This window comes from Quercus robur, chromosome 2 (assembly GCF_932294415.1).
Source record: "Quercus robur chromosome 2, dhQueRobu3.1, whole genome shotgun sequence".
NCBI lineage: Eukaryota > Viridiplantae > Streptophyta > Magnoliopsida > Fagales > Fagaceae > Quercus > Quercus robur.
The window spans coordinates 58,314,139-58,341,628 of record NC_065535.1 but is presented as its reverse complement, the minus strand read 5'-3'; the positions used below and the strand labels follow the sequence as shown (position 1 = coordinate 58,341,628).

The following is a 27,490-nucleotide window of genomic DNA, read 5'->3' as shown; positions in this document are numbered from 1 at the left end:
TGGGAAGCTAATGATCATTAAACTAGTAATTAAGAGGGGCCAATAAGAGCTAAAAGTTATCAGTCAACTAATGAATTAATGACATATTAATTTATTGTTTGTGATTAACTAATTATACTTACAAAGTTTTAAACCACATATCTTCCATTAATGTTTCTCCATACCCTTTCCACCAACTATATATAAAGTCACAGAAACCACCATTTCTTCATACAATCAAATCAAAGGCTTCTTTCTTTCTATGTGATAAATAATTGTAATGCTTTGGGCTAGGTGGTTGGGAGATGGGTTATTTTGGTGCAACCGGATCAATTAGTCATGTTAATATATTGAAAGGGTTTGTATGGGAAGGTGACAGAAGAGAGTGAGCACACAAGTTATTTTCTTGCATGTCCATGCTTGAACTATGTGTGCTCACCCTCTATCTGTCGCCCACCTCTCTCTCTCTCTCAATTAGTGCTTCTGTCTACACACTTCAGGAACATGTAGATTGATATGTAATAGTTTTAAAGCAATTTGACAAATAGTGTTGTGGTCCAAAACTAATTAAGTAGAATAGGCCTTTAATAAGTCAGCACAAGCTTCACCATTGTGGCTTACGTAGGAGGAAACCAAACCAGGTTAGCTTAATAGCTTTGCTATTTAAGTATGGGACAATACCGAAATAAGGGCAGTGTTTATTAAAGAAGACAGTTTATCTTCTAATTGATTCAAAGCTGTGAGTCTACTTCTTGTTAGGATAGTCCCTAAAGAGAGAGCCTAACAAAGCTGAGGGAACAATCATTGAGAGTTATCTCCATTTTACACATAAAAATGGCTAGCGAAGAAAAGCTTCACGTAGCAAATATTTCCATGGCTAGCTTATGGCCACATAATTCCATATCTTGAGCTCTCCAAGTTCTTAACTCAAAAGGGTCATAAAGTTCCCTTCATCTCCACCCCTAAAATCATTTCATCGCCTCCCAAATTTTGTTGCCACTGATAAACTTAGTAGAGCTTCCTTTACCCTACATTAATGGCTTGCCTCAAACTGCCGAGTCCACCTCCGAGTTATAGACTCATCAAGTCACAAACCTCAAAAAAGCCTATGACATGCTCGAGCCCCATCTGACTCAGTTTCTCCAGAACTCGGATGTTAACTACCAATTATTGCCACACAAATATTTTTTTGGAGGGGAGTTGGGAGATGGGTGAACCCACAATATGCGAATATTGGATTGGTGAGGGCGGTAGATGCCAATTGAACTACAAGTTCCTGGGTAACCGCACAAAAATTGAAATAAATAGTCAATATTTGGGATGGATTAATGTTTAGAACAAGGAGAGCTATGGCCCCTCTTAGCCTCAAATTTTTTTTTTCTAATATATTTCTAAATTCTTTTATAGTATATTTGTTTGTGAAAAATTATATTATAAAAATGAAAATGAACGATTGACCCACAACTATGGCTCCTTCCTTAAAAAATAAATAAAGAAATACAATTCAATTATTAATAACTAAGTAAGCTAAAGTTGTCAACTATCTCAAGAAATATTTTCAACTCGTGGACAAACCACCAATACCTCAAGATTGATGGAACTTAAAAAAGGACCTCGAATTATAAATAGATTTAAAAAATTGGTTCAAAATTACTATATTTGGCCCTCTCAAAAATTTAAAATTGTCCAAGGACTCAAAACAAATAGGTCACCTAGCCTATTCATGTGATTTTGCACAATGAAACCTTGTGTCTATGTGGTGTGTGTATTTTTTACTTTTTGTGAACCTCAAAACAGGTTAAACATTTGGGACTCTGAAATTTGGGTGCTACCTAGATGTTATCTATTTACACCAAAATGATTTCTTCATTTATTTTTTCATTTCATTTTTAATTAAAAAAAAAATTGGGAATACAATACTTTAGATTAAAGTATACTTTTGGCCTATAAAATTTAAGATTTTTTTCATTTTGTCTCTTTACATTTTCAAATTTTCCTTTTGGCCACTCATATTTGAGTTCGTTACGATATTGGCCCTACCGTTCATTATCGCTAGTAATATAACTGTCCATAATACGTTTTTTTTTGCTTACAACGACAAAAATCCTATATTCCACGGTATTTTAGAACTAGTATTACATGAAATAATTAAATATGAAAGACATATAACAATCAGATCACTAACAGAAATGAATGACAGGACTCTTATAAACATGAAATTAAACATAAAGAGACAAAATAAAATGCACATTAACTCCTTATTCCAATATGAAAACCGGAGAATAAAAGCTGACAACAAAGACTCATATGCATGCTTATTAAGGGTTTTTTAAAATGTAAATGGTCAAAATGAAAATAGCCTCAAACGTTAAGTCAAAAGTGTATTTTAGTCTTATTTTTAATCAAAGAATATTGGATATAGATTACATAATATGCATAAATTATTTTTCTTTGACTTGTTTATTATGAAAAGGTCAATTATAATATTTGATTTAAAAAAAAAAATATTTTTACTTTTATGCATTAGATCCACCTGCAACTCGAAAGCCAAGATTTATCCCAAAACAACATCCTTATATTCATGTTGATTGATGATGGTGTTAGACACTCCCAAAGTCGAAATCTTGGCTCTATCCCAAAATAGCATCCTTATATTCTTTCTAATTGATGATGGTAACTGATCACATTTTCACCTATAGTTCTAAGCTCAAACTTAGTGGGATTAAGGTGCAGTTTGGATAGGAATTACTACGTCTGTGTTTTGTGTTCTGCGTTTTTCTCTTTTTTTTTCACGCGTTTCAACTTTTTTAGGAGACAAGAATCATTGTTCACGCATTGTTTATCACTGTTCACACACTAAAAAATATTAAAAAAGGGTCTCACGGTACTATTCACACATTTAAAAATTATTTTGCTACAGTGTTTTCAGTTTTCAGTTTCAGCAAAAATAAGTTATATCCAAACGGACCCTAAAAATAAATTTATGGAAAGCTAATGATCATTAAACTAGTAATTAAGAGGGGATCAATAAAAGCTAAAAGGTAGTGTTATTAGTTGACTAATGAACCAACGACATATTAGTTTATTGTCAGTGATTAACTGATTATACTTATAGAGGTTTAAACCACATATATTCTGTTAGTGTTTCTCTATACCCTTTTCACCACCTATATATAAATTCATAGAAACCATCATTTCTATATACAACCAGATCAAGGTTTCTTTCTTTCCATGTTATAAATAATCGTAATGCTTTGGGCAAGGTGGTTGGAAGATGGGTTATTTTGGTGCAACTAGATCAATTGGTCGTGTCAATATATTGAAAGGGTTTGTATGAGAAGGTGACAGAAGAGAGTGAGCACACAAGTTGTTTTTCTGGCATGGATTGTCCACGCTTGAACTGTGTGTGCTCACCCTCTATCTGTCACCCACCTCTCTCTCTCTCTCTCCTTTTCTGTTTACACACTTTAGGAACATGTAGATTGGTATGTAAGAGTTTTAAAGTAATTTATTGAAGGCGACAGAAGAGAGAAAGCACACAAGTTGTTTTTCTTGCTTGGACTGGCCACGCTTGAACTGTGTGTGCTCACCCTTTATCCGTCTCCCACCACTTTCTCTCTCTCTCTCTCTCTCCCCCCTGTGTACACAATGCAGGAACAAGTAGATTGATAAGTGTAATGAACTGTTTTAAAGTAAATTTCTTTTAATATATAGATACCAATAAGTAGTCAATTTTTGGTTCCTCTAGTTCCTTGTAAGGTAAATCATGCATCCAATTTTTATTAGGTTTTTTTTTTTTGTGGTAAACTTGGAATTGATAGAGGTTTTTTTTCGTAAAAGGGTAAAAGCACTCAAACACACAACGTAAAAACACTCAAACACACAACATATACTTGCGTAAAAGCTCATAGAGTCTAACTTTCCTCTCCATAAGATCCTAGAACACATTAAATTCATGCACTTTTGCACTTGATTGATTCCAGCATGATGCTTGTTGTTCATTGAGTGTCAATAAAAGATTTTTTTTTTTTAATTCATTTAAAAAAAAAATACTTTTTATTTGGTTACTTGTGAATAGCTTCTATCCAATGAATGACTACTATATTTGCAATCAACCCTGTTTTTCATTAAGTATGTACAGTTGAGTCCATTCTAGCGCTGCCACTACTTGGTTGGATGTATGGGGTGGAACCAAGTCCAACAAATCCTTGCCAAGCTATATATGGGTGGAACATACTTTGATATATTGATGGAATAGAGAAGAAAGAAGAAAGAAGAAGAAGACTGATACGATGAAAAAGGCTACAAAAGTTGGTAGATATTTGAAGAAGAAGAAGAAGAAAACTGATATGATGAAAAAGGCTACAAAGGTTGGTAGATATTTGAGAAAGGTTTGGGTCATGTAGGAGATTAAGTTATGTCTACTAATTAGTTACCTGTCAGTTCTTCAATTAGCATCATGATTCTGTATTAAGTTGTAATTGCCTCTGTCAATGAAAGAGGAATCGCTTCTCCTCCAAATTTGTTTGGTTTAATCCTTTTGGCAGTGTAAATTGGATAACATACGCTCCACAAGGCAAAATATTTTGTCTTATTAGACCATGGTCGACTTGATTATGTTTTTACATAAGTTTAGTCACAATATTTTTTTAAACTATTTAAGTGGCTTATAGGAATTGCAATATAATAAAAATTGTATTAATAGTAGGTTAACAGAAAACTGATGTTATTCTAATCACTAACTTACCACCTTTATAAGTTATGAAAAAAATTATAAAAAAGTATTTATCCTTTGACATAATTTTATTTGTTAATATATTAACATTTTCATGTCTTTTAACAAGCACGACCTCACAATTAATCTTGCTCTACAACAAGATGGACCTTGGACTTACCAGTACCACTTGTGGGATGCATAACAGTTAGTTTCCATATGTTGTTATTATTTGAATCCAATACATAAAATGTATTCTTAATCATATGACTTATGTGATAATCATGTTACTTGGTTAAATGAATTAATAAATTAAATGATCAAAATGCATTTTAAAAGTTTTATAAATTATTATGGAATGGATTTGAGAAAATTATTGCAAATTGATTTTAAAGATCATATTTTTATCTTTTACTGAATGAGAGTATATCATTGGACAAAATCATACAAAATATCATTGGCAAAGAAATATGAACATCCCTTAAGGAGATTTCCTAAAAGGAAAGTTTTAGAAACATTAGGACCAAAAGTCTTGTATCTCAATTAGCATCTCATGTATTTTAACAAAAACATTCATATATGGTTCAAATCTTCCAATCTCCAACTATCAAATTATCTATTAAAAAAAATTATACCATAAGGGCCCGTACCTAGTCTTTGATGAGTTGATTTAGATCAACTTAGATTGACCTGTATTTTTATTTCACATACCAAAAAAAAAAAAAACTTAACATACTTTGTAACCTAATTTTTCATTTTTTTTTCAATACAAATAAATGAAAATAGAAAAAGAAAAAACTCAAAAATAAAAGTTGAATAATACATAAATATTTATATTTATATTTATAGTTTTAAAATAAATTCTAATAGTCTACTAGTATAATAATTCCACAAAAGAATATAAAAAATAAATAAATAATTGAGTCAACATGTTACACATAAAACATAAAATAAAGTTAAATCATCTATAAGCTAAATGTGCTTTTTCGATTAGCTTTTTATTGAAATCGTATTTGCTTATTTGCTAAAAGTTTTTTTTTTTTTTTTTTTTTTTTTTTGAGAGGGTATTTGCTAAAAGTTGAATAGAGTATAATGTACTTACAAAAATTGAGACCTCTAAAAAGCTAAACATAAGGAAATAGTTTTAAAATCTAAAACAAAAATGTTAATTAATACAAAATCAAATAATTAATATATAAATTTTAAAATAAAATATAGCACATTGTTAGGTAAATAAAAATAATTAATTAATTAGGAACAAAATCTATAGTGAACTTACAAAAATAATAATAATAATAATAATAATAATTACTCGATGTTAGCAATAGATCTAATTTCATTAAAAATATTGCATTTAAGAATTACTCATTAAGACGACTTGTAATATTTTCATCTACAAGACAAAATATTTAATATAAAAACTTTACAAAAAAGAACAATATAAATTTAGTATAAACATGCATCGAAAATGAATATTAAAAAAAAATAAAAAATAAAAAAAAGTTTAACATTTATAAGAAAGGTTTGATTAACCGGTCGAGTTGGATACAAGTTCGACCCAATTGTATCAGGTTAAAATTCGAGTATAGGTCAAAAACTTATTAGACTAGAGCGGATCAGAAACTTACCTATATCTTCTTTTTCTTTCCATTTTTTGTTCAGATTCAAGAAGGTTTACGGGCTCAAGTCCAAGGATAGGTGCGGATTAAGCTAAAGCTCATTTAGTGAAACCAATTAAAGTTACTAATAGTGTTGTGGTCCAAAACTAGTTAAGTAAAATGGGCCTTCTAATAAGTCGGCACAAGCCTCACCGTAGTTGCGTTCGTAGGAGGAAACCAAACTAGGTGGGGATGGAGTATGGGACAATGCCAAAATAATTAAGTGCAAAACTGTAAACTTCTAATTTATTCAAAGCTATACCACCGCCCCTCTAGGCGAGTTGGTACTTGGGTTCTGTAGTGACCTATTACTCGAGGGTTCAATCCCTCGCACTTACCTAACAAAAAAAAAAAAAAAAATTATTCAAAGCTATGAGTCTACTTCTTGTTGGGATGGTCACTAAAGAGAGAGCCCAATAAAGCTGCAGGCACAGCCATTTTCGTAACCATTTATGCGAGAAAGCCAGAATTTCATTAAGAGTTATCTCCAATTTACACATAAACATGGCTAATGAAGAAAAGCTTCACATAGCAATATTTTCATGGCTAGCTTATGGCCACATAATTCCATATTTTGAGCTCTCCAAGTTCTTAGCTATGTTGCACGGACACGGACACAGACACGGATACGGGGATACGGCAATTTTTGAAAAATAAGGACACGACACGGCGTGGACACGGCAATTAAATAATTAATTAAATTTTATATTTAGGAATATTTTTAAATATTTTTAGACATAAAATACGTTTATGTCTAGAATTCAAATTATGTAAGAACTACAAATAAGTAAACTAACACCCAAAGTAGTACTATTATACTCATAAAATGTTTAGAGTACAAACCAAAAGTTTAAATAGGCTACATTCAACATCAAACTAAAAACATAAAAGGAAAACAAGCATGACACACAAAAACAAAAATCACTAAATTCATAATGAACATTATAATTTATAAGGTAAGGCTGAGTAAAGAAACAATATATATATACAGTAAAGTATAACAGTGAGTGGGATTAAAAAAAAAAAAAGCTTTGGGTGTTATAAATAAAAGACGCCTCAGTACACCAAACCAAAGGTCCAAAGCAGTCAAAAGATAAAAGAAAAAAAAAATCGCGAAACAGAGAGAGAAGAGAAGCTCGGATCTGTCCACGTCGAGAGAGAGAGAGATCGGAAGGTACAGAGGGACAGAGGGAGCTTGCTGACTTGCCGATCGGCCCAATGTAGTGCTGGCGAGGGACAAAAGGAAATCAACGGTTGGGCTATGTGGGTTTCTGATGTGAGATTTCTCACTTCTCACTCAAGGGTATATCACAAAATCAACAGTAAGGATTTGTCCATCTATCAAAATCTTGAATTTTTGTTTTTTTTTTCCCGCCGCTGGCGTGTCGGCGTCGCATCAATGCCGTGTCGGAGAAGCAAAAAAAAAAAAAAAAGGACACTGCTCGGACGCCAGAGTCCGGCGAGTCGTGCCGGTATCCGTGTCCGACATGTCGCCAAAAATGGCGTGTCGGTGCAACCTAGGTTCTTAGCTCAAAATCATAAAGTTTCCTTCATCTCCACCCCTAAAAACATTCATGGCCGCCCAAAACTAGCCCCAACTTTGTCACCACTAATAAATTTAGTAGAGCTTCCTCTACCATACATTGATGGCTTGCCTCAAGCTGCTGAGTCCACCTCCGAGTTATCGAGTCACCAAGTCGCGTAGCTCAAAAAAGCCTATGACATGCTCGAGCCCCATCTGACTCAGTTTCTCTAGAACTCGGATGTTACGTTAACTGGATTATCCATGATTTTGTTTCTCACTGGTTACCACAAGTCGTGAATCAACCTAGGTTGCACGGACACGCCATTTTTGGCGTCGTGTCCGTGTCCGACACGTGTCGGACACCGGAACGGGGACGACGCGCCAGTTTCCGGTGTCCGGCGGTGTCCCTCATTTTTTTTTTTTTTTCGCTTCTCCGACACGGCTCCAACACGGCGCCGACGCGGCGCCGACACGGCGCCGACGCGGTTTCGACGCGTCCGACACGCCAGCAGTAAAAAAAAAAAAAAAAAAAAAAGGAAAAAAGCACAGATTTTGACAGATGGACTTACCATTACCGTTGATCTGTGACAACCCTAAAACCATAAAACATTTTTAGAATCTGAAAATTGGAAGATCAAAGTCATCAAACCACAAAACTCAAGTTCTTCACTTCTTCTCTGTTGCTGAAACCCACTTCGCTGCCGCTGCTGTCTGTTCTTCGCCGGAGTTAGCTCTTGCCGATCGGCGAGCTCTGACGTCGACGGCGTTCCATCCGTCCCTTCCGATCTCCATCTCTCTCGGCAACAGGTCCGATTCACCTCTTCTCTGTTCTCTCTGCTTTTTTTTTTTTTTTTCTTTCTTTCTTTCAAGTGTTAAAGTGTGGGTGGGTGTAATGTTATCTGTTAAGCACTTATATATATATATATATCGTGTTTTGTTTGATTTTTTTTTTTTTTTTTTTTTTTTTAATGCTGCTGTGGTGCCGTGAACTGTCTTTTTTTTTTTTTTTTTAGTTATAACTTATCATTTATAAATTTGTTTTTGTGTCCTGCTATAGTTTTATTTATTTATTGAAGTTAAATATTGTAGGTGAATTATTAAAATGAATCCTGAAAATGAAAGTGAGAATGAGAAATCATCTTCTGAGAATGCTGCTCCTCTATGGAAATATGTTACTAGATTAGAAAAAGCAAGTGTTGGTGGTGGGAATGTTTCTTTTAGATGTAACTATTGTGAAAAAATTTTCAAGGGGTCTTATTCAAGGGTGAAGGCACACTTGTTAAAATTGCCTAAGTTTGGAATACAAGCATGTGCCAAGGTTGGAGATGAGTATCAAAATGAAATGCAGAAATTAGAAGATGCATTTGAGGAATCTTCGCGTAGATTGAAGAAGCCTAAGTTAGTGTCTTTACCAACTGATTCTCTTACTAGTCCTAATTTGGATAGTAGGGAGAGTAGTACAGCTACAAGTCATCCATTTTTCCAAAAAAGAAAAGGGGTTGGGATTGGGAATTCTCCTTTGGAGAAGGCTTTTAACAATCAATGTCGAGAGCAATTAGATTGTCTTATTGCTAGGACATTTTACTCTGCTGGCTTACCCTTTCACTTTGCTAAAAACCCGTATTGGATTGAGATGATTAAGTTTGCAGCTAATAATAATTTAGCGGGCTATGTTCCTCCGGGTTACAATAAATTAAGAACAACTTTGTTGCAAAAAGAGAAGGCACATATTGAGAAGTTGTTGAGGGCAATTAAAGACACTTGGAAAGAAAAGGGTTTAAGCATTGTAAGTGATGGGTGGACAGATGTACAAAAAAGGCCACTTATCAATTTTATGGCTACATCACAGAAAGGGCCAATTTTTATCAAATCCATTGATGGTACCAAAGAGTACAAAGACAAGCACTTCATTGCTGACTTGTTTTTAAAGGTCGTTGGTGAGGTTGGGCCTCAACATGTTGTTCAAATTATTACTGATAATGCGTCTGTTATGAAGGCTGCAGGATCTATTGTTGAAGCTGAATATCCTCATATATTTTGGTCACCTTGTGTTGTGCATACTCTCAATTTGGCTTTGAAGAATATATGTGCACCTAAGTACTCTTTGCAGAATGAGGATGCATATAATGAATGTAACTGGATTGCACAAGTTTCAGATGAGGCAACTTTCATTCGTATTTTCATCACAAATCATTCTATGAGATTAGCAATTTTTAATTCATATTCTCCTTTGAAGTTGCTTGCTGTTGCTGAAACACGATTTGCTTCAATAATTATCATGCTTAAAAGATTGTTTCAAGTAAAACAAAATCTTCGAAATATGGTTGTTAGTGAGGAATGGATGTCATATAGAGAAGATGATGTAGGAAAAGCTCAAACTGTGAGGGATTATATTTTGAATGATTTGTGGTGGGACAAGGTTGAATACATTCTAAGATTCACAGAACCTATTTATGAGATGCTTCGAGTGGCTGACACGGATGCACCTATTCTCCATAAGGTGTATGAAATGTGGGATTCCATGATAGAAAATGTGAAGAAAGAAATATACCAACATGAAGGCAAGGAAGACTATGAGGAGTCTCCATTCTATAATGTGGTACACAATATACTTATTGAACGGTGGACTAAAAATTGCACACCACTTCATTGCCTAGCCCACTCCTTGAATCCAAAGTAATTTTTCTATCTCTTTAATCTTTTCGTTTATATTCTTTAGGTATTTCTAAATAAATAAACTAAACTTATTAGTTGTACTTGTTTATTTGTTTTTAACTAGGTATTATACTATTAAATGGATTGAGGAAGTTAGAGGCCGTGTTGCACCACATAAGGATGCTGAAATTTCAGTGGAGAGAAACAAGTGCCTCAAAAGGATCTTTCCTGATCCTGATGATAGGCAAAAAGTTAATGTGGAGTTTGGTTTGTTTAACTCATTACAGGCTTATGATGAGGATAACATGGAGGATAGGTGGAGCTACAATCCAATGCTTTGGTGGTCAACTTATGGGTCTACTTTACCACTACTTCAAACTTTAGCTTTCAAACTTCTTGAACAGCCTTGCTCATCATCATGTGCTGAGAGGAATTGGAGTACCTATGGCTTCATCCATTCTATGAGGAGGAATAGAATTACTCCTAAACGTGCTGAAGATTTAGTGTTTATTCATTCTAATCTTCGACTTCTTTCAAGGAGGAGGCCCGAGTACAATAGTGGAGAATCTAAGAAGTGGGACATTGGTGGAGATAATTGGGATGAACCATTTGGAGGACCTGGGTTGCTTGAGATTGCTTATCTCACACTAGATGAGCCAGAGATGGAGACAAGTATTGTTGAGAATAATGATTATGTTGATGATGATGATGTTGTTGTTCTTTGATAATCTTGTAGTTTAAAACTTGTTATCTTTTTATGTTTTTAGTTTGATGTTGAACTTGTTATCCTTTTATGTTTTTAGTTTGATGTTGAACTTATTATCCTTTTATGTTTTTAGTTTGATGTTGAACTTGTTATCCTTTTATGGTTTGTACTCTAAACATTTTATGTGTATTATTGTACTACTTTGGGTGTTAGTTTACTTATTTGTAGTTCTACATAATTTGAATTCTAGATATAAATGTATTTTATGTCTAAAAATATTAAAAAATGTGTCTAAATATAAAATTTAATTAATTATTTAACCGCCGTGTCGCCGCCGTGTCGTGTCCTTATTTTTCAAAAATTGCCGTATCCCCGTGTCCGTGTCCGTGTCGTGTCCGTGTCCGTGTCCGTGTCCGTGCAACTTAGGAATCAACTCGAAGTCGATGTTATTATCTGACAGAAAGTTGCCATCAAATATTATGTAATTACTATCATATGAGACGATGTTATTATCCAATATAACTTTATAAATAGTTTTTTTTTTTTTAAATCTGTCAGAAAGTTACCAATCAAATGCATAGTTGCTATCATATATGTGATGTTACTATCCAACAAAAATACAATTAGCAATAATAGTGTGAAAAAAAAAATGGTGACGAAATTGTTTCGTCGCGATTGCTGTAATTAGCGAGATAAGTATTATGCAACAAAATAATTGAATGATTATTTCATTTGATTTCATCATCTAAGATTATAATTTTTTTTTTTCAATAATCAAACAATTTGGTGACAAAACAATTTTGTCACCAAAACATTTGGCAATCAAGATTCAATAATGAAAGACGTTGCTTCTTCAGCATATGTCTTAGGTGACAAAATCAAGAATTTTACACCCCGTTTGTTTCGCTGTAAAATGATTTCAAGAAAATATTTTACATATTTTACGGTGTTTATTTTATTGTAAAATGTTTGGTCAACTATAATACCCAAGGTAAAAATTTGTAAAATGTTTTACACTCAAAAAGCCTGTAAAAAATTTTACACTCTCTTTTGACCATTTTCTCTCTCTCTTTTGACTATTTTCTCCCTCTTTAACTCTCAATTTCTCTCTCCCATAGCCACCGAGCAATCAGCAATTCGATTCTCTTCCCTTCATCAGTACCCCTACCTTCATCAATGCCAACCACCACTAGTTCTTAGGTTCTCCGATCTTGCTGGTAACAATGAAGAAGAAGAAGAAGAAGAAGTAGATGCTGAGTGGGTTTTTTGTATCTAGAATTTCTGCCACTTTAATCTCACCGCAGCATTGACCAAGCCCTCCAATCTTGTTGCCACATTGCTCCAATATAGATATTCTCTCCCCCCCCCCCCCCCAGTTGGGTTTTTTGGGATGGGTTTGTGGGTTGTGGTGACTAGTTGGTTGACTAGGTTTATGGGTTGCAGTGGCCAACTAGCTAGCTATTTTTCCTTTTCTCTCTTATTTGTGGATTTGGGTGGCTGGAGTGGTGTTAGGTTGTTTTGTGCCGATTTGGTGGTGGTTACTTAGATTTGATGGGTTGTGATTTAGGAAATTTTTTACATTTAACTATGAAACAAACTCTTGAAAATGGTTTCTCTAGTATTTTTAAAATTTCAAGTATGCAACCAAACATTGTAAATTTAAAATGCTTTCACCATAAAACATTTTACAAAGATACAAATGGAGCATTAGTGACAAAAATTTCCATCACCATAGGCCTTGTTTGTTGTAGTGACAATGTAAACACTATCATGTTACAAATAAATCTTATATATACAAATTTCCAAAAAAGAAAATAACAAATTTTTTTTTAAATGAAAATCTTCACTTCATTTTCATTGAAAAGGTGTCATTTAATTTGGGCCTTATTTGGTCCCAAAAAAAAATGTTAGCAAGATGATGTGGCAGTTAACAGTACTAGAAACTAACTGGGAAGGGGTGATTTGCTAACGGAGCCAAACATTGGGGTGTAAAATCAAAGTTATGAAATGTTGGGGTGTAAAATCCAAACACCCCCAAATGTTAGGGGTGTACTTTGCAATTTACTCTAAAAAAAAATTATAAAACATGACATCATTACCATGGTTATCAGTATCTTGTTCTGACCTACATTCCTAAAACGTCATGGATCTCACTAGAATATCTACTAAATTGAAATCAATGTGGGATCTCAATCCGGATTTTAGGATCTTATAGGATCCCGATCCTATAGCGATACTAAAGATCTTGTGCTATAAAGGAAAATTCAATTTTTTTTTGCTTATTTAGAGTCCCCAAATGGAGCCTAAAGACCCCAAACTAATATTTAAAAAAATGTAATAAATAGATCGGCCTAGTGACCCTAGCCCAAATTTATTGAAAAAAAAAACATATATACAAAAAAATAAAATAAAATAAAATCCTAAGGCTCACATCAATCGTCAATTGTCACCTTAACCTAATAAACACAATCACAGAAAAGAAGAGAAGAGGCTAGATTTCTAGGGAGTAGAATGCGAGTGCGAGAATTTGAGAAATCTGACAATGATGCCACTTTTAGAGAGACCATCAACGACAAATGTGATTTTTTATTTTATTTTAGTAATTCCGCTAACAATGACAAGAATGTTGTTTATAATGATCAACCATACTTTGAGGAACCCATCCAAGATAACCAAAACTTTGGTCTTGATGATTGAGTGTGTTTGTGGTGTTGTTTAAAAAATTGCTATTTGCTTTGTGTTGTTAATGGGAGCCATTATGCATATGGTTTGAGTTATTTAACTTAAAACTTGCTATTTGTGAATTGTAACTTTTGAACTTTGGACTTTGTTTATGTTTTTATAATTTGGTACTTTGCATTTTATTAGTAATTTCACTAATTTGTATCAAAATTTACTCTCTTTTTTCAATGTTTCTTTAATATATATTATGAATTATAATTATATATAGGTATTTTTTAGTATATTTTTTTTAATCCCTAAATCATCTCACTGATCTCATGCAAGGCTAGCCCTAGGCCTAGGCCATTTAGGCCATGGCCTAAGAACCCCTAACATTGAAAGGCCCCCAAATATGGAGGCAGTAAGGTGTGTGTGTACACACACTCATATATATATATATAACATAAAATAAAAAAGAAAAAAAAGTAAGGTATATATATATATATATCTGTTTTTTAATTAAACCAAAAAATGTGAGTTACGGTATACAATTTTTTTACCACTCTTAAGAATTAAGAAGGCCTAAAATATTAGAGTCATGTTAGTATATTAAAATTTTTATTATGTAGTTCTTATAAATTGATATGTCTCCAGTCACAAAAAATAATTCAATACTCTTTCTTTCTTTCTTTCTTGAATTATCATTTCATTGTCACATCAGTTTATAAGTTTTTTGCAGTAAAATATGTAATAATTTTAGCATTTTCTCCAAAAACAATTCATGAATTAATAGAAATACAACCCAAATACTATTAAGTGAATAAAAAATGCTAAAACTAATATAAATTTTGTGGAAAAAAAAAAAAAAAAAAAAAAACCCTTACAAATTGATATGGCAGGAATATGTTTGGTGCCACTTAAACAATATACTAAATAACTGTTAATTTGAACAACTCTTTTTTTATTGGTAACACGTCATTTTGTAAAATCTAAATAGTAAGTATCATTAGCTCAATCTAAGTAACTTAGACATATTAATAAGTAAGAATTAATAATAGATTTGAAATTAAAAAATACATATAATAAAAAAAATCAACTAAATATTATTTAAATGATATTTAGATATAAAAAGGCCTCTTTAAAATTTTCGCCTTAGGCCTTAAACTATCTTAGGCCGGCCCTGATCTCATGTAGGATGTGGATCCTGATAAGCTTGATTGTTACTATCCAATGTGAGTATATAAGGAATTTTTAAAAATAAAAAATAAAAAAGAATGTGACACAAGGCTATAAACAAATGTAAGTTATTATCAAATGTAACGTGGCTACAATCCAGTATGACATTGTTCTTATTCAATGTGACCATATAGGCAATATAATCCCAAATTAGAAGGAAAAAAAAAAAAAATATATATATATATATATATATATATATATATGGTGAGTTGTCATGCCAAATTAACTACTAGAAATACCAAAAAAAAAGTGTGGGTATAGAATTTTCCTATTGATAATATTTACAAGTAAATATTGTGCAAAAAGCATTTATATCTTCGTTGAGCCTATATAATATATATACTTATGGGTTCCAAGTAGCGATAATCAGAAGCAGACGCTATAAGTTGAAACTATTTCTCAAAAAAAAAAAATGTTATGGAGTACTATTTCATTTTGAAATACTCATTTCCTTGATGAGCTATCTAATTTTCAAAGAGATTTTGGGACATCAACAATGCAAGGCCCAAAAAAAAAGATTGTTGTTCATGGAATATCATGAATGTCTCCTCTCATTTGAATTTCAGGCCCAAAAAAAAAAAAAAGAGTAAGTGATCATCTTCTAAATTTTATATACAATTATTGTAAGAATAATACTCATTGCTTTTTTTTTTTTTTTGATAAATAGGTTAGAATGTAAACTTATGATATTCACTCATAATTATTGCTCTTATCATTAGGCTAAGATGCTAATTGATTTTTGGTATAGGCAGAATTTAGACCTCAAATTCGACTACAAAAAACTTTACTATTTTTTTTTTTATGAGAAGACTTTACTATTTGAGATAACTATAACTCACTTTTTGTCATTTCTATGTTATACATATTTGTTTCTTTATGGTTATGTGTTTGTGGAATTATATCTAGTTATAAATTTTTATTTAAAGGTAAATTTTTTAAAAAGGTAAAAGGCATGCACCCACATACATTACTCAATTTGGTATGATATATATATATATATATATATATATATATATTATTTACTTATTATTATTATTTTAAGTTGTCTCAAATCTCAAATAAAACTTAAATACTTTTTGTCCAAATAACACACTTCCCCGTGTTCTTTAGTTCCCCCTTTTCCGCCATTTTCTATCTAAAAAGGAAATGGCACATGCTCATGTGAAATATTCAATCATATCATCATATATATAAAAGAAATTTAGATTATGATTATAATAATTATTCTCCTCTTCTATGTATCCATAAAAGAAAGAGAGAAAAAAGTACTTAAGATATATAAATTCTGCTCTTTGTTTAAATTGTATAGTACAATGGTTTATGAAGCGTGTCTTTGATCATATGAACAGAAATATGGTCCATGTGTAGAATTCAAACATGCCTGCACTATTTGGCAAGATTATGTTCAACGCATGTTCGATACCAATAATCATCATTGGTAGACTTGAGCAGGCCAAGTTCAACGTGGAAGGAAAACCGTTTTGGTGCAAAGAGGTTTGATCTGAAAAGAAGCATGGTGGCGAGCAAAAGTAATTTCAGATTATATACATCATGTTTTATTTCTCCGAATAAGTTATCATAGACTCTTGAGTATTTACATAATTACTCATGGATTATGTGAGACTTGAGTCATCAATGGTAGACTTGAGCAAGCCAAGTTCATCGAGCAAGAGGTTTGACCTAAAGAAGGAGCACGGTGGTTGAAATAAATAATTTCAGATTATATTTATCATGTTTTATTTTATTTTTTTTAAAGGAAAAAAAGAGTAAGTTATCATACACTCTCGAGTATTTTGTTAATCATATTGTGTGAGAACTTTTTTTTTTTTTTTTTTTTTTTGGGTATTCGAATAAGCAAGCATTGCAACTCATGGATTATGTGAGAACTATTCTTGTAATTTGCAATATTGGCTCTCTTAAAGAATAAGAATATATATATATATATATATATATATTTAATTATATGAAACTTATATGATGGACTGCACCAAGGCCAGTCCATTTTAGTGGGAATTTAATGATTTAAAAAATAAAAAATAAATCTCCCTTTCATGTCATTGCCGCTATGTTGTGAAATTGGGTTGTATCCCTACATTTATTCACGTCGAATTGTATGAGATAATCTAGGATGAGTTAAATCATCTATAAACTAAATCTGTTTTTTCGATTAGCGTTTTACTGAAATCATCTTTGCTTATTTGCTGGAAGTTGAATAGAGTATGATGTACAAGTTGAAACCTTTAAAAAGGCTAAACATAAGCAAATAAATTCAAAATCTAAAACAAAAATGTTAATACAAAATCAAAAAATTAATATATACATTTTTCAAAATAAAATAAAGCTGGTTAGGTAAAGAAAAATAATTAAATAATTAGGAATAAAATATATAGTAAAATCACAAAATACTACTCAATGTTAGTAATAAATCTAATTATATTAAAGATATTGTAACCCATATATGCTAGAAAGCCAGAACTTCATTGAGAGTTGTCTCCATTTTACTTCCACATAAAAATGGCTAACGAAGAAAAGCTCCACATAGCAATATTTCCATGGCTAGCTTATGGCCGAGTAATGCCATATTTTGAGCTCTCCAAGTTCTTAGCTCAAAAGGGTCATAAAGTATCCTTCATCTCCGCCCCTAAAAACATTCATCGCCTCCCAAATTTGTTATCACTGATAAACTTAGTAGCAGGGCCAGCCCTTTCACTAGGCCAGTTAGGCAATTGCCTAAGGCCTCCAAGTGGAAGGGAGGCCCTAAAATTTTAGAAAAGAAGGGGTAGTAGGGAAAAATAAAAAATTTTGGTTTCAAATGAATCTAAAAAATTCCGACACATCCTTTTGACCAAAAAAAAAATTTCTGTTAAACTTGGTTAAACATTGGTAGCACACAAAAAAAATGGTCTAAAAAACTCAATTGTCCCAAAAATAACATCATTATCCTCTGGACAAACCAAAATTCAACAGGATAAACTACAAATTCGGTTTAAGAAATTAACCACAAAACAATCAATAATCAAAACAAATAAAAAACCTCAAATCCCTAAAAATTTTACCGTTTCTTTCTCATTCTTGCTCTACTTTTTTCTATCAACTCTTGCTCTCCGCCTCTCTCATTCTTTCTCTCCACTGTTGCTGGGCCTGGCTGCTTGGCTCAAGCTTCCTTTCCTCCGATCTAAATCATCCGATCGCATCTGATCTGAAAACTCTGAGAAGTGAGGACTACCGAGCCGACTACCTTTTTTTTTTCGCTATTGCCGTGCTGCGTTTTGATTCTAGCATTTTGCATTGCAGAATGAGTTTTGACTTTTGAGCTTGAGGTTGTCGGGGGCGGGAAAGTCTTCCTTCCGACAAATGAGATTTATGTTGGGTTAGGGGCCTAAACCGAAACTCAACAATGGACTTGAAGCACATCCCAAAGGCTATCGGTGAAGTTTTTGAAGAGTTCGCCTTTTTTTTATACCTTGGGCCTAGGATGGGACTGACAAGGGTTATGAGATGGCCCAAAAACACTTCCTACAGCAAATACTTCAGCACAATAAAAAACATATTGCAATAAAGAAATAGCCCAGCAGTAAAATATTTCAACAGTAAAGTATCCCAGCGGTAAAATGAAATAGAGCAAAATGAACTTACAGCCGTTAATTATCTCACAGATTAAGGAAAGTATTTGCATCTTCAAAGTCATCATCTGTTGATTCTGAGGGAGAGTCCTCTAATACAGTAACATGAGAAAAGAATTATATAGTAATAATTACATCATAACCTTCAATAGTGAATGAGTAGACAAATACTATGGGCTCCATTACAATAAATAATGAAGAAACTTAGTGTGAGATGAAGGGAGAGAGAAAGATTCCAGCTAGTGCAGCAAGATCATTATGATGTCAGGGCATGCTCATGGACATAGTATCTGTAGTGAGTAGTGAGGGTCATTTTTGGGTAGTATGAGTAGTGAGTGAGAGTGGGTATTTAGTGAAGCTGCTGGGACTTCCTGCTGGGAGTGAATAAGAGCTTATAGGTAGGGGTGTGAGGGGTATTTGTGAGCTAGGGGCTGAAGGACTTAGTTTCTAAGTCTGAAACTAAGAACTCAGAGACTCAGAACCTCACTAAGAGTTTAGAGAAGAAGAGCGAAGTTTATGGGAAAGTCCTTCTCTATTAGTGTATCTATTGGTCTATATTGGGCTATTTCTCCCCCTTTGGTCTCCCCTTGAAGGATTAATGGAGGGTTCCATTTATAGTTGAGTTTGAGGGGGTAATTAGCAAATAATATCTGCTAAATCTCCCTCAATCTTTAGAAAATCATTGGAGAATCATTTCTAGGATTTGATCAAGAGTGGTAAGTTTAGCTTTAGAGTATTCTTTGTTGTTTTGGGTAATGACAACTGGAGTTTTGACTTAGCATTAAATGTTGATTGTCTTCAGCTAATTGGATTAGAGCATGCATTAGGCTAATGATCTTGGTTTTGCTGCCACTAGAATCAGAGCTCCCTAGGGCAAATTGTGTCACTCTAAGCCAGATGTCAATCTTGGAGCCCTTGCTGGGAACTCTGTTGGAGATCCCTTTGGTTCTCTTTAAACCACATTTCCTTAAGTTTTCCCATTTGGGTTTATGTGCTTAGTTCATGAACCAGAAAGTACACGTTTTTTGCATGATAATGAGCTATTTTCCAATTATTCCAAAAGCTTTCATGGTCTTGTTATAGCTGCCCTTAGTCTTTGACCGAATGGGTTGGAGAAGAAAGGGAAGACAACTAGCTGAAGCTTCCCAGTTTTATGTCATGTCATCCCAGCTTTATGTCATATGAGAAATGACGAAAATGAACTTGGCAAGGAAAGGTTTAACCCCTGCTGGACACGTGTCCTCCTCTGATCTGATTTCACAAATTGGAACTGATGGTAGTGGGTCCTATGTTAGGTTGTGCTGAACTTTGACTTGACAGCTCACGTGAGTTTTAGATGCTGAGATTTGCATGTGATCTGAGCTTACTCAGTTGGGCCTTGTAGTTGAGCTTCTTTGGGCTTGTCCATCCCTACAAAATGAGTAGTTTTGCCATGGGTGATATACATGAGCTTTTGCAGCTAGTTGATTATGGGAAAAAATAAGCATAGTTCCCATAAATTTTGTAAAAGAAATATTTTGAGAGATGAGTAATTTATATTTCCCATGAGTTAGGGACTTTAGTATATGAAAATATGTTTTTGCCAAGAAATAGTTTTGGGCTTTAAACATAATGTAATAATATTTGGATTTTGTAAAATATGTGCCAAAATAATATTGAGCTTTATAAAATAGATGCCAAAATAGTATTTGGGTTTTATGAATAATTGCCAAAATAATATTGAGTTTTGTAAAATAGGTGTCAAAATAGTATTTGGGTTTTGTAAGATAGATGCCAAAATAGTATTTGGGCTTTATGAATAGTTGCCAAAATAATATTGGGCTTTGCAAAATAGGTGCCAAAATAGTATTTGGGCTTTGTAGGATTTTGTAAAAATATTGTCGTGTAGCAATGGGCTTAGTAAGGATGTCGTGTAGCAACAGACTTTGGGGGTGCCGTGTAGCAACGGGATTTAGAGGTGTTGTGTAGCAACGGACTTTTAGAGGTGTCGTGTAGCAACGGGCTTTAGAGGTGTCGTGTAGCAACGGGCTTTAGAGGTGCCGTGTAGCAATGAGCTTTTAGAGGTGCCGTGTAACAACAGACTTTAGAGGTTCCGTGTAGTAACGGGCTTTTAGAGGTGCCATGTAATAACAGGCTTTTAGGATGCATGTAGCAACGGGCTTTATACGAGAGTTTTGTTGGGCTTTTTGGGTTTTGCCCACAAAGTAAATGATTTTGGGCTTTTTGTGGAGATAGTATAATTTTGTGACCCAATTTTGGTAGTAATGTGATAAGTATTTTTGTGAAAACCCAAGTTGGATAATATATGAGATATAATAGGTAGTATTTGTGAGATGGTCCAAGATAATTTATGGGGCTTATATAGGAAATATTTGTGAGAGCCCAAGTTGGGTAATAATATAGAGAGTTTTTGGATAATATGTGGTAAGTATGTAGGAAATATTTATGTGGGCCCAAAATAGTTTATGGGCTTGCATGGGTATTTTTAGTGAGTGGGCTAATGAAATTAGGGCCCGAAAATTTATATTTCAACAGAGGTGTAACTTATAAGGCTTGCTTTCTACTTTAGATTTGTTAAAAGGGCTGGGCTGTGGCTGGACGTTTCACGTTTGGGCCTTCAAGTTGTATTTTTTTTTTTTTTTTTTTTTTTTTTTTTTTTTTTTGGTTATAGGTGGTGTGATAGGATTTGTTTTATGTTTTTTGTGGGTGGGTCTTGGCAAGTTTTTTTTTTTTTTTTTTGTGGGTGGGTCTTGGTAGGCATCTTCTTGACTGGGTTGGGCTTGTTTTTGTTATAGCTGTGTTTAATTTTTTTTTTTAATTTTAATCTTGTGTTTTTATATATATATTATAGTTATTGGTAATATAATGAATAAATCTTTATTTATGCAAGTTAAGATTGCTAAAAACTTATTATTATTCGGTGAAACTACGACAATACTTTTTATATAAATCAGGTTCTATTTCTCATTTGTTCTACACTTGAAAGTTATTTTTTATTTTAGTCTTTATAAATATATTGTTTGATTAGAAATGTCTACTAGAAAATATGCATCTGGATATGAAAAACTTAAAAAAAGAAGAAAAGAAGAAAAATTAATTGAGTCTCAAAAAGGATCAATGGATAAATTTGTTAGAAGAACTTGAATACAAAAATTTAATTAGTTCATTTGCATTTCAAAAGGCAAGAAAAATAGATTTTAAATGAAATATCTTATAATATAAAATTATTAAATAAATGTTAATTTAATTAATACATAAGTATAAAAAATGCCCCATTTTAATTCTCCTCTTAGACCCCAAAATGTCTAGGCCGACCCTGCTTAGTAGAGCTTCCTTTACCCTACATTAATTGATGGCTTGCCTCAAGCTACCGAGTCCACCTCTGAGTTATCAAATCACCAAGTCCCATACCTCAAAAAAAGCCTATGACATGCTCAAGCCCCATCTAACTCAATTTCTCCAGAACTTGAATGTTAACTGGATTATCCATGACTTCGTTCCTCACTGGTTACCACAAGTCACAACTCAACTTGGAGTCAACTCAGTTTTCTTTAGCATAGTTAATGCTGTTGGAAAAATAACATGGAATGAATAAGAAATTGATATTTTTTATGTTCACTTGAAGATGTTATTAAAAGTGGTAAAAATCCTAAATCCTACATAGGAAAGAAAAGAGATAATATATGAGTTTATATGCTCATGAGCTGGACATTAGGTTGGGCTTTTGGCATATGTGGACTGAGTCTACTTGTCCAAATAATAATATTTTATTATTTTAAATTTTGAGTTAGTTTGTGCACAGCAGTTATTACTGAAACAAAGTATCTGTTTAGTAACGTATAATAATTCATAGTCCCTCATTCATAAAAACTACTTTCCAAGTGAGAATATTTTTGTGCATTTATTTTGTGTCAAAGAGAGAGAAAGAGACATTGAGTAATTCACAGAGCACAACCTTGTGTGCTTCGTTTTCGTGCTATAGATCATTTTATCCTGGGAGACAGATGTCTGTGAGTCTCAAAGCACCACAATGATTGTGTGAGGGACGAAATCTGCTTTAAGGAGATTGTATCAAACACAAGACTTGATCTAAATCATTCATCTTTCACGCATTTGGTCTGTGAGTTTTTAATTATTTGTAGATTTCTTCTTATATATATTCGGTATTTGTTTATTACTCTTGTCCATCATATCTATTTGTGTTATTGTTTATTCTTAAATTTGTGTATAGTTCTTTTTACTTTACCACAAAAGTAAATTGTTCAAATATATCCAACAAATACTTCTGTGCTCGCCTTTTTTGGCCCACCGTCTGAGATGACCAATGTTTACCGCAAAAGTCTAGAAGGCTTCACGGTCTCCCCCAAGTGGATAGATTTTAATTCCTTGTGATGTTGCTTATAAGGTCCCTGAGTTGCTTAGTCATCGAGTCTGCATGGACATGAATATGTCCGATTTGACTCGCGCTGCCATGGTGATTCAAGGCTACCGATTCGTGATTGTTTGAAGCTGCAACGAGTTTGAGGCTGATTCGCTCAGTTTGCTCGAGAAGCTTTACCAAAAACCAGTTGTTCCAATTGGGTTGTTACCGCCCTCAGTGCAAAGATAGAGTAGTGAATGAAGAAGATAACAAGAGCTTGAAATCGTTGAAAGAATGGCTTAAGAATAAGAAAGAAAACTCAGTGGTTTACATTGCATTCGGTACTGAGTCGACTCTGAGTCAAGAAAATGAGTCACGAGTCGTCACATGGGATAGAAAAATCCGGGTTGCCTTTCATTTGGGTGGTCAAGAACCGCCCACTTATTGACGGGTTAACGGGTCCGGATATGTTCCCGTTGGATTTGAAACCCGAGTTGTGGTTTGGTTTGGACCGGTTGGGTACCACAGCTTAAAGCCTTAGCCCACCCGTCAATAGGCGATTTCTTGACTTATTGCGGTTGGAACTGTTATCGAGGCACTTGGGTTTGGTCGGGTTTTGATTTTGTTTTTGGGTCTAACTCGGATCAAGGTTTAATGACGAGGTTATTAAATGGAAGGCAGATTGGAAATACCTAGGATGATCAAGATGGATCGTTTATGAGTGACTCAGTGGCTAATTCCATTACGTGAGTGGTGGTGGATTAAGAAGGAAGCAACTAAGGGCTAACGCACAGATCATGAAGAAAATTTTTGGCAGCATGGAATTGAACAAGTACCTAAATGAGTTCATTCAATTCATTGAAACTTGGTGAGTTTCAATTTGGTCATCTTGACTCGTTGTTGTGCTTAATGATAATAATAATAATAATAATTTTTTATAATTCGATAATTGAGAAAAGGAGATTTGAATCCTAAGTGTCTTTATTAGAATGCTAAAAACGCTAATTGAGATACAAGGCTCATAGCTGGTTAGTGATAGTTATGATCCCCTCCCCTATTAGGCACTTTATCTGGTGTGTGTTTTCTTTCTAAAAAACCACAGTAACATTTATCGTTAACTATGGAGTGATAAAATTAAATTCATAAACGACATGTTTTTGCCTAACAAAGGTAAATAAAAAAATTAAATTTAAAAAATAATAACTATGTTAGCACATGATGTGAATAAGCCTACGATTAGATGTGATGTATAAATAATTTTTAGTGCCCTTTACAAAATTTGAATTTAAAAAAATAATAAATAAATACTAAAAAACCATGAAGTTATTGTTGAATGTGACATGAATTACAATACGGTATGACAAAATTTTAGCCATCCATGACCTTGTTATTGCTAATCCAAATTTAGAAAATTTAAAAATAACAAGCTAAAATGAAGTCTACTCTCATATTCGATGTATACATCATCTTATGTGACACAGTCATGGTCTAACATAAACTAGAGTTACTATAAGATATGTGATGATGCCGAAAATACCACTAGTAAGCCGCACAGTCCTCGCACACTACAAACGGCACCTGCACAATGAAAAGAAATGACCTAGCAGAGAGTACCGGTGTGGTACCAGCCAAACACCCTCCGAAGGTCAAGTCAGAATTATTCTCACTACTCTAGAGTGCTAGAGAGGGTCAATTATGCGTATCTTGGTTTGTGAGGGAGCATGGTTTTTATAGTAGTAGGGCTTGCCCCCTTTTCCATGGAGTAGAAGTCTTTTCCTTATAGGAGTCTCCTTGGGCGTATTTTGCGGGATTCTTTCCATATAGGAGTCCTTAGGTTTCATGAAGCGTGGGGAGCAAGTTATTTACTTATACACGCAAACGTGGTGATTAAGCATTCAATGACTGACACCGTCAGTCTATGTTGTTCCGTCAGATTAAGCACCGTCAGCTTCAGGACTCCAGCAGCTTTATGGTGCTCTATATGTGGAGTTCCTTCACTCCATATCACCGTCAGCTCTTTAGAAATGTTGACGGCAAAACATGTCCCGTCACCCTTGTCCTTCACTTATTTTATCCTCATCAATATGATTAATATATTATCTTATGCGATCATGTTCCAACGTGAAAATTCATAAATTAAAAAAAAAATTCTAAAGTGAATAATAATAATAATTGTAAGTGCTCAAAAGATAAAGACCCAAGTTCACTTAGATCAGTGGTACCTTATCCTTCAAATCAGGCCTAAACAATAGAATTTTTGAAGAGAATGAGAAACTAATCTAAGTACAATTCAAAACTAAGCCTAAGTTTAAGGCCGAAGAGCCTAAAGTAACAAATAGGCGTGGTTTTAAACAATGGGCAAGTCCGAGGATCAACTTCTTGTATATAAATATAGTTCAGAGTTTTACACCAAGCTGTTCATTGTTCTCTTTCCTATTCTAATGGTACTAAAAATGCTCATTTCCTTTTTCTGGGGGTTCTCTTTCTTTTATATCCATTTACCTTGCATCCCAGCTCTCCACATGTACATCTTAGGGCATTTCTTAGGATGCTTGTCCCATCAAGACTCTGCTAAATGTCGTAGAAAGGGCTGCTAGCTGTGAAATTACTGTTCATATGTCATTTCCAAATTAATACAGCTAATAAGGTTGGTGTAAGGTATTGAATATGGAGGTGGGAGATATATCCATCAAGAAACTTCCACTCACCATCATTGCCCTTATTGTTATCTTTTCTCCTCTCCTTGGGTCTTCACAGGATACCAATTGTACTAATTCTCTTACTCTCATCGGGTGGACGGAGTCCTTGAAGCTCGTTTACCCTTTTGGGTTTGAATTAAGCAAACCAAACCTCGATCCTCGAACCACACAATAATAATAATAATAATTGAAAGTGGAAAAAAAAAAAACAAAAAACAAAACAAAACGTGACAGAAAGTTGCCCACAAATATTATATGTAATTACTATCATATGAGATGATGTTATTATCCAATATAACTTTATAAAGAATTAGGGAAAAAAAAAACTTATGTCAAAAAGTTACCAATCAATGCATAGTTACTATCATATGTGATTAGGGGTGTCAATTCGGGTTAGCGTGTCAGATTCGTATCGTGTCGAGGTAAGGGTATTCAACTAAATGGCTCAACCCTAACCCGACTCATTTAATAATCGTGTCATGATCCTTCAACCCTAACCCGACCTGTTAATAAGGTGGGTTGACCTGACCCAACCCATTTGACAAGCTTAATAAACGAGTCGTGTTGGGTTGACACGAATGTAACACAACCCATTTCAACCTACATACAATTAAATATAACATCCATCTAGAAATAATTTTTTTTACATCCCAAAAAGCAATGCATACACTTCAAGTTTTCAACCCACATTCAAAATAATTTAATTCAACAAAAATATAATATTCATCTAGAAAATAAGTTCTTTACACTACAAAAGAAGTGCATTCACTTCAACCCAAATTCAAAATAACAAAGTTTAACAAAAATAGAATAACATAGTTCAACAAAAATATAATATCCTTGGAACTCGCCAAATGCTAAGTATCAATACTGAAAGAATTTGAGCAAACAATAGACTAATCCTGACTATGACCACGATTACCATCCATAGATTCTTTGTTGATGTCCAAATTCATAACATCTTCCACAAGCTCATCTAATTTCATTTGAGCAAGTTCTATGCCCAAAAAAAAAAAAGTATTAGTAGTTCTAGGGTCTGTAAAGTTTCACTTTTCTTTTTAAATTGAAAATATATGTTGGATATAAAAGCTATTTGACAAATCTAAAAAAATATATATATATATTTATTTGTTATACGAGTTAAACGGGTTGTGTTAAGTGGGTCATTTCGAGTTAACACAAATAAATTAGTGTGTCAAACGTGTCTATTGCAGGTTACGCGAGTTGACCCGCTTATGACACGTTTCATATCGTTTCGCTTTCGGGTCAACCCGTTTATGACCCAAACCCATTAAGGCCCAACCCTAACTCGAAAAACTCGTGTCGGGTTCATGTCGTGTTCGCAGGTTAGGTCGAACATTGACACCCTTATATGTGATGTTACTATCCAATAAAAATAGAATTAGTGATAATAGTGTGAAAAAATGGCAATGAAATTGTTTCACCATTGAGTGCCATAATTAGCGAGATAAATATAGGCAACAAAATAACCAAACAATTATTTCGTTTGATTTCATCGCCTTTGATTATAATTTGTTTTAATAATCAAACGCTTTAGTAATGAAACAATTTAGTCACCAAAACATTTGGTGATCAGGATTTGGGATTGAAAGTTGTTTCTTCATCACATGTTAAGGCAACAAAATCAAGAGTTTTACACTCTATTCATTTTAC

The 27,490-nt window shown here is 33.6% G+C and overlaps 1 protein-coding gene and 1 pseudogene across 1 annotated transcript; both read left to right on the top strand.

The window, feature by feature from the left end:
- Positions 1-8,393: 8,393 nt before the first annotated feature.
- LOC126714190 (uncharacterized) lies at positions 8,394-11,454 on the top strand. The gene is made up of 3 exons (XM_050414222.1): positions 8,394-8,683; positions 8,966-10,552; positions 10,656-11,454. The coding sequence occupies exons 2-3, from the start codon at positions 8,979-8,981 to the stop codon at positions 11,254-11,256; spliced, it is 2,175 nt and encodes a 724-aa protein (XP_050270179.1). The 5' UTR covers positions 8,394-8,683; positions 8,966-8,978; the 3' UTR covers positions 11,257-11,454.
- A 6,194-nt stretch (positions 11,455-17,648) lies between these two features.
- LOC126701190 (UDP-glycosyltransferase 91C1-like) lies at positions 17,649-23,989 on the top strand (annotated as a pseudogene).
- The last annotated feature ends 3,501 nt before the right edge of the window (positions 23,990-27,490 follow it).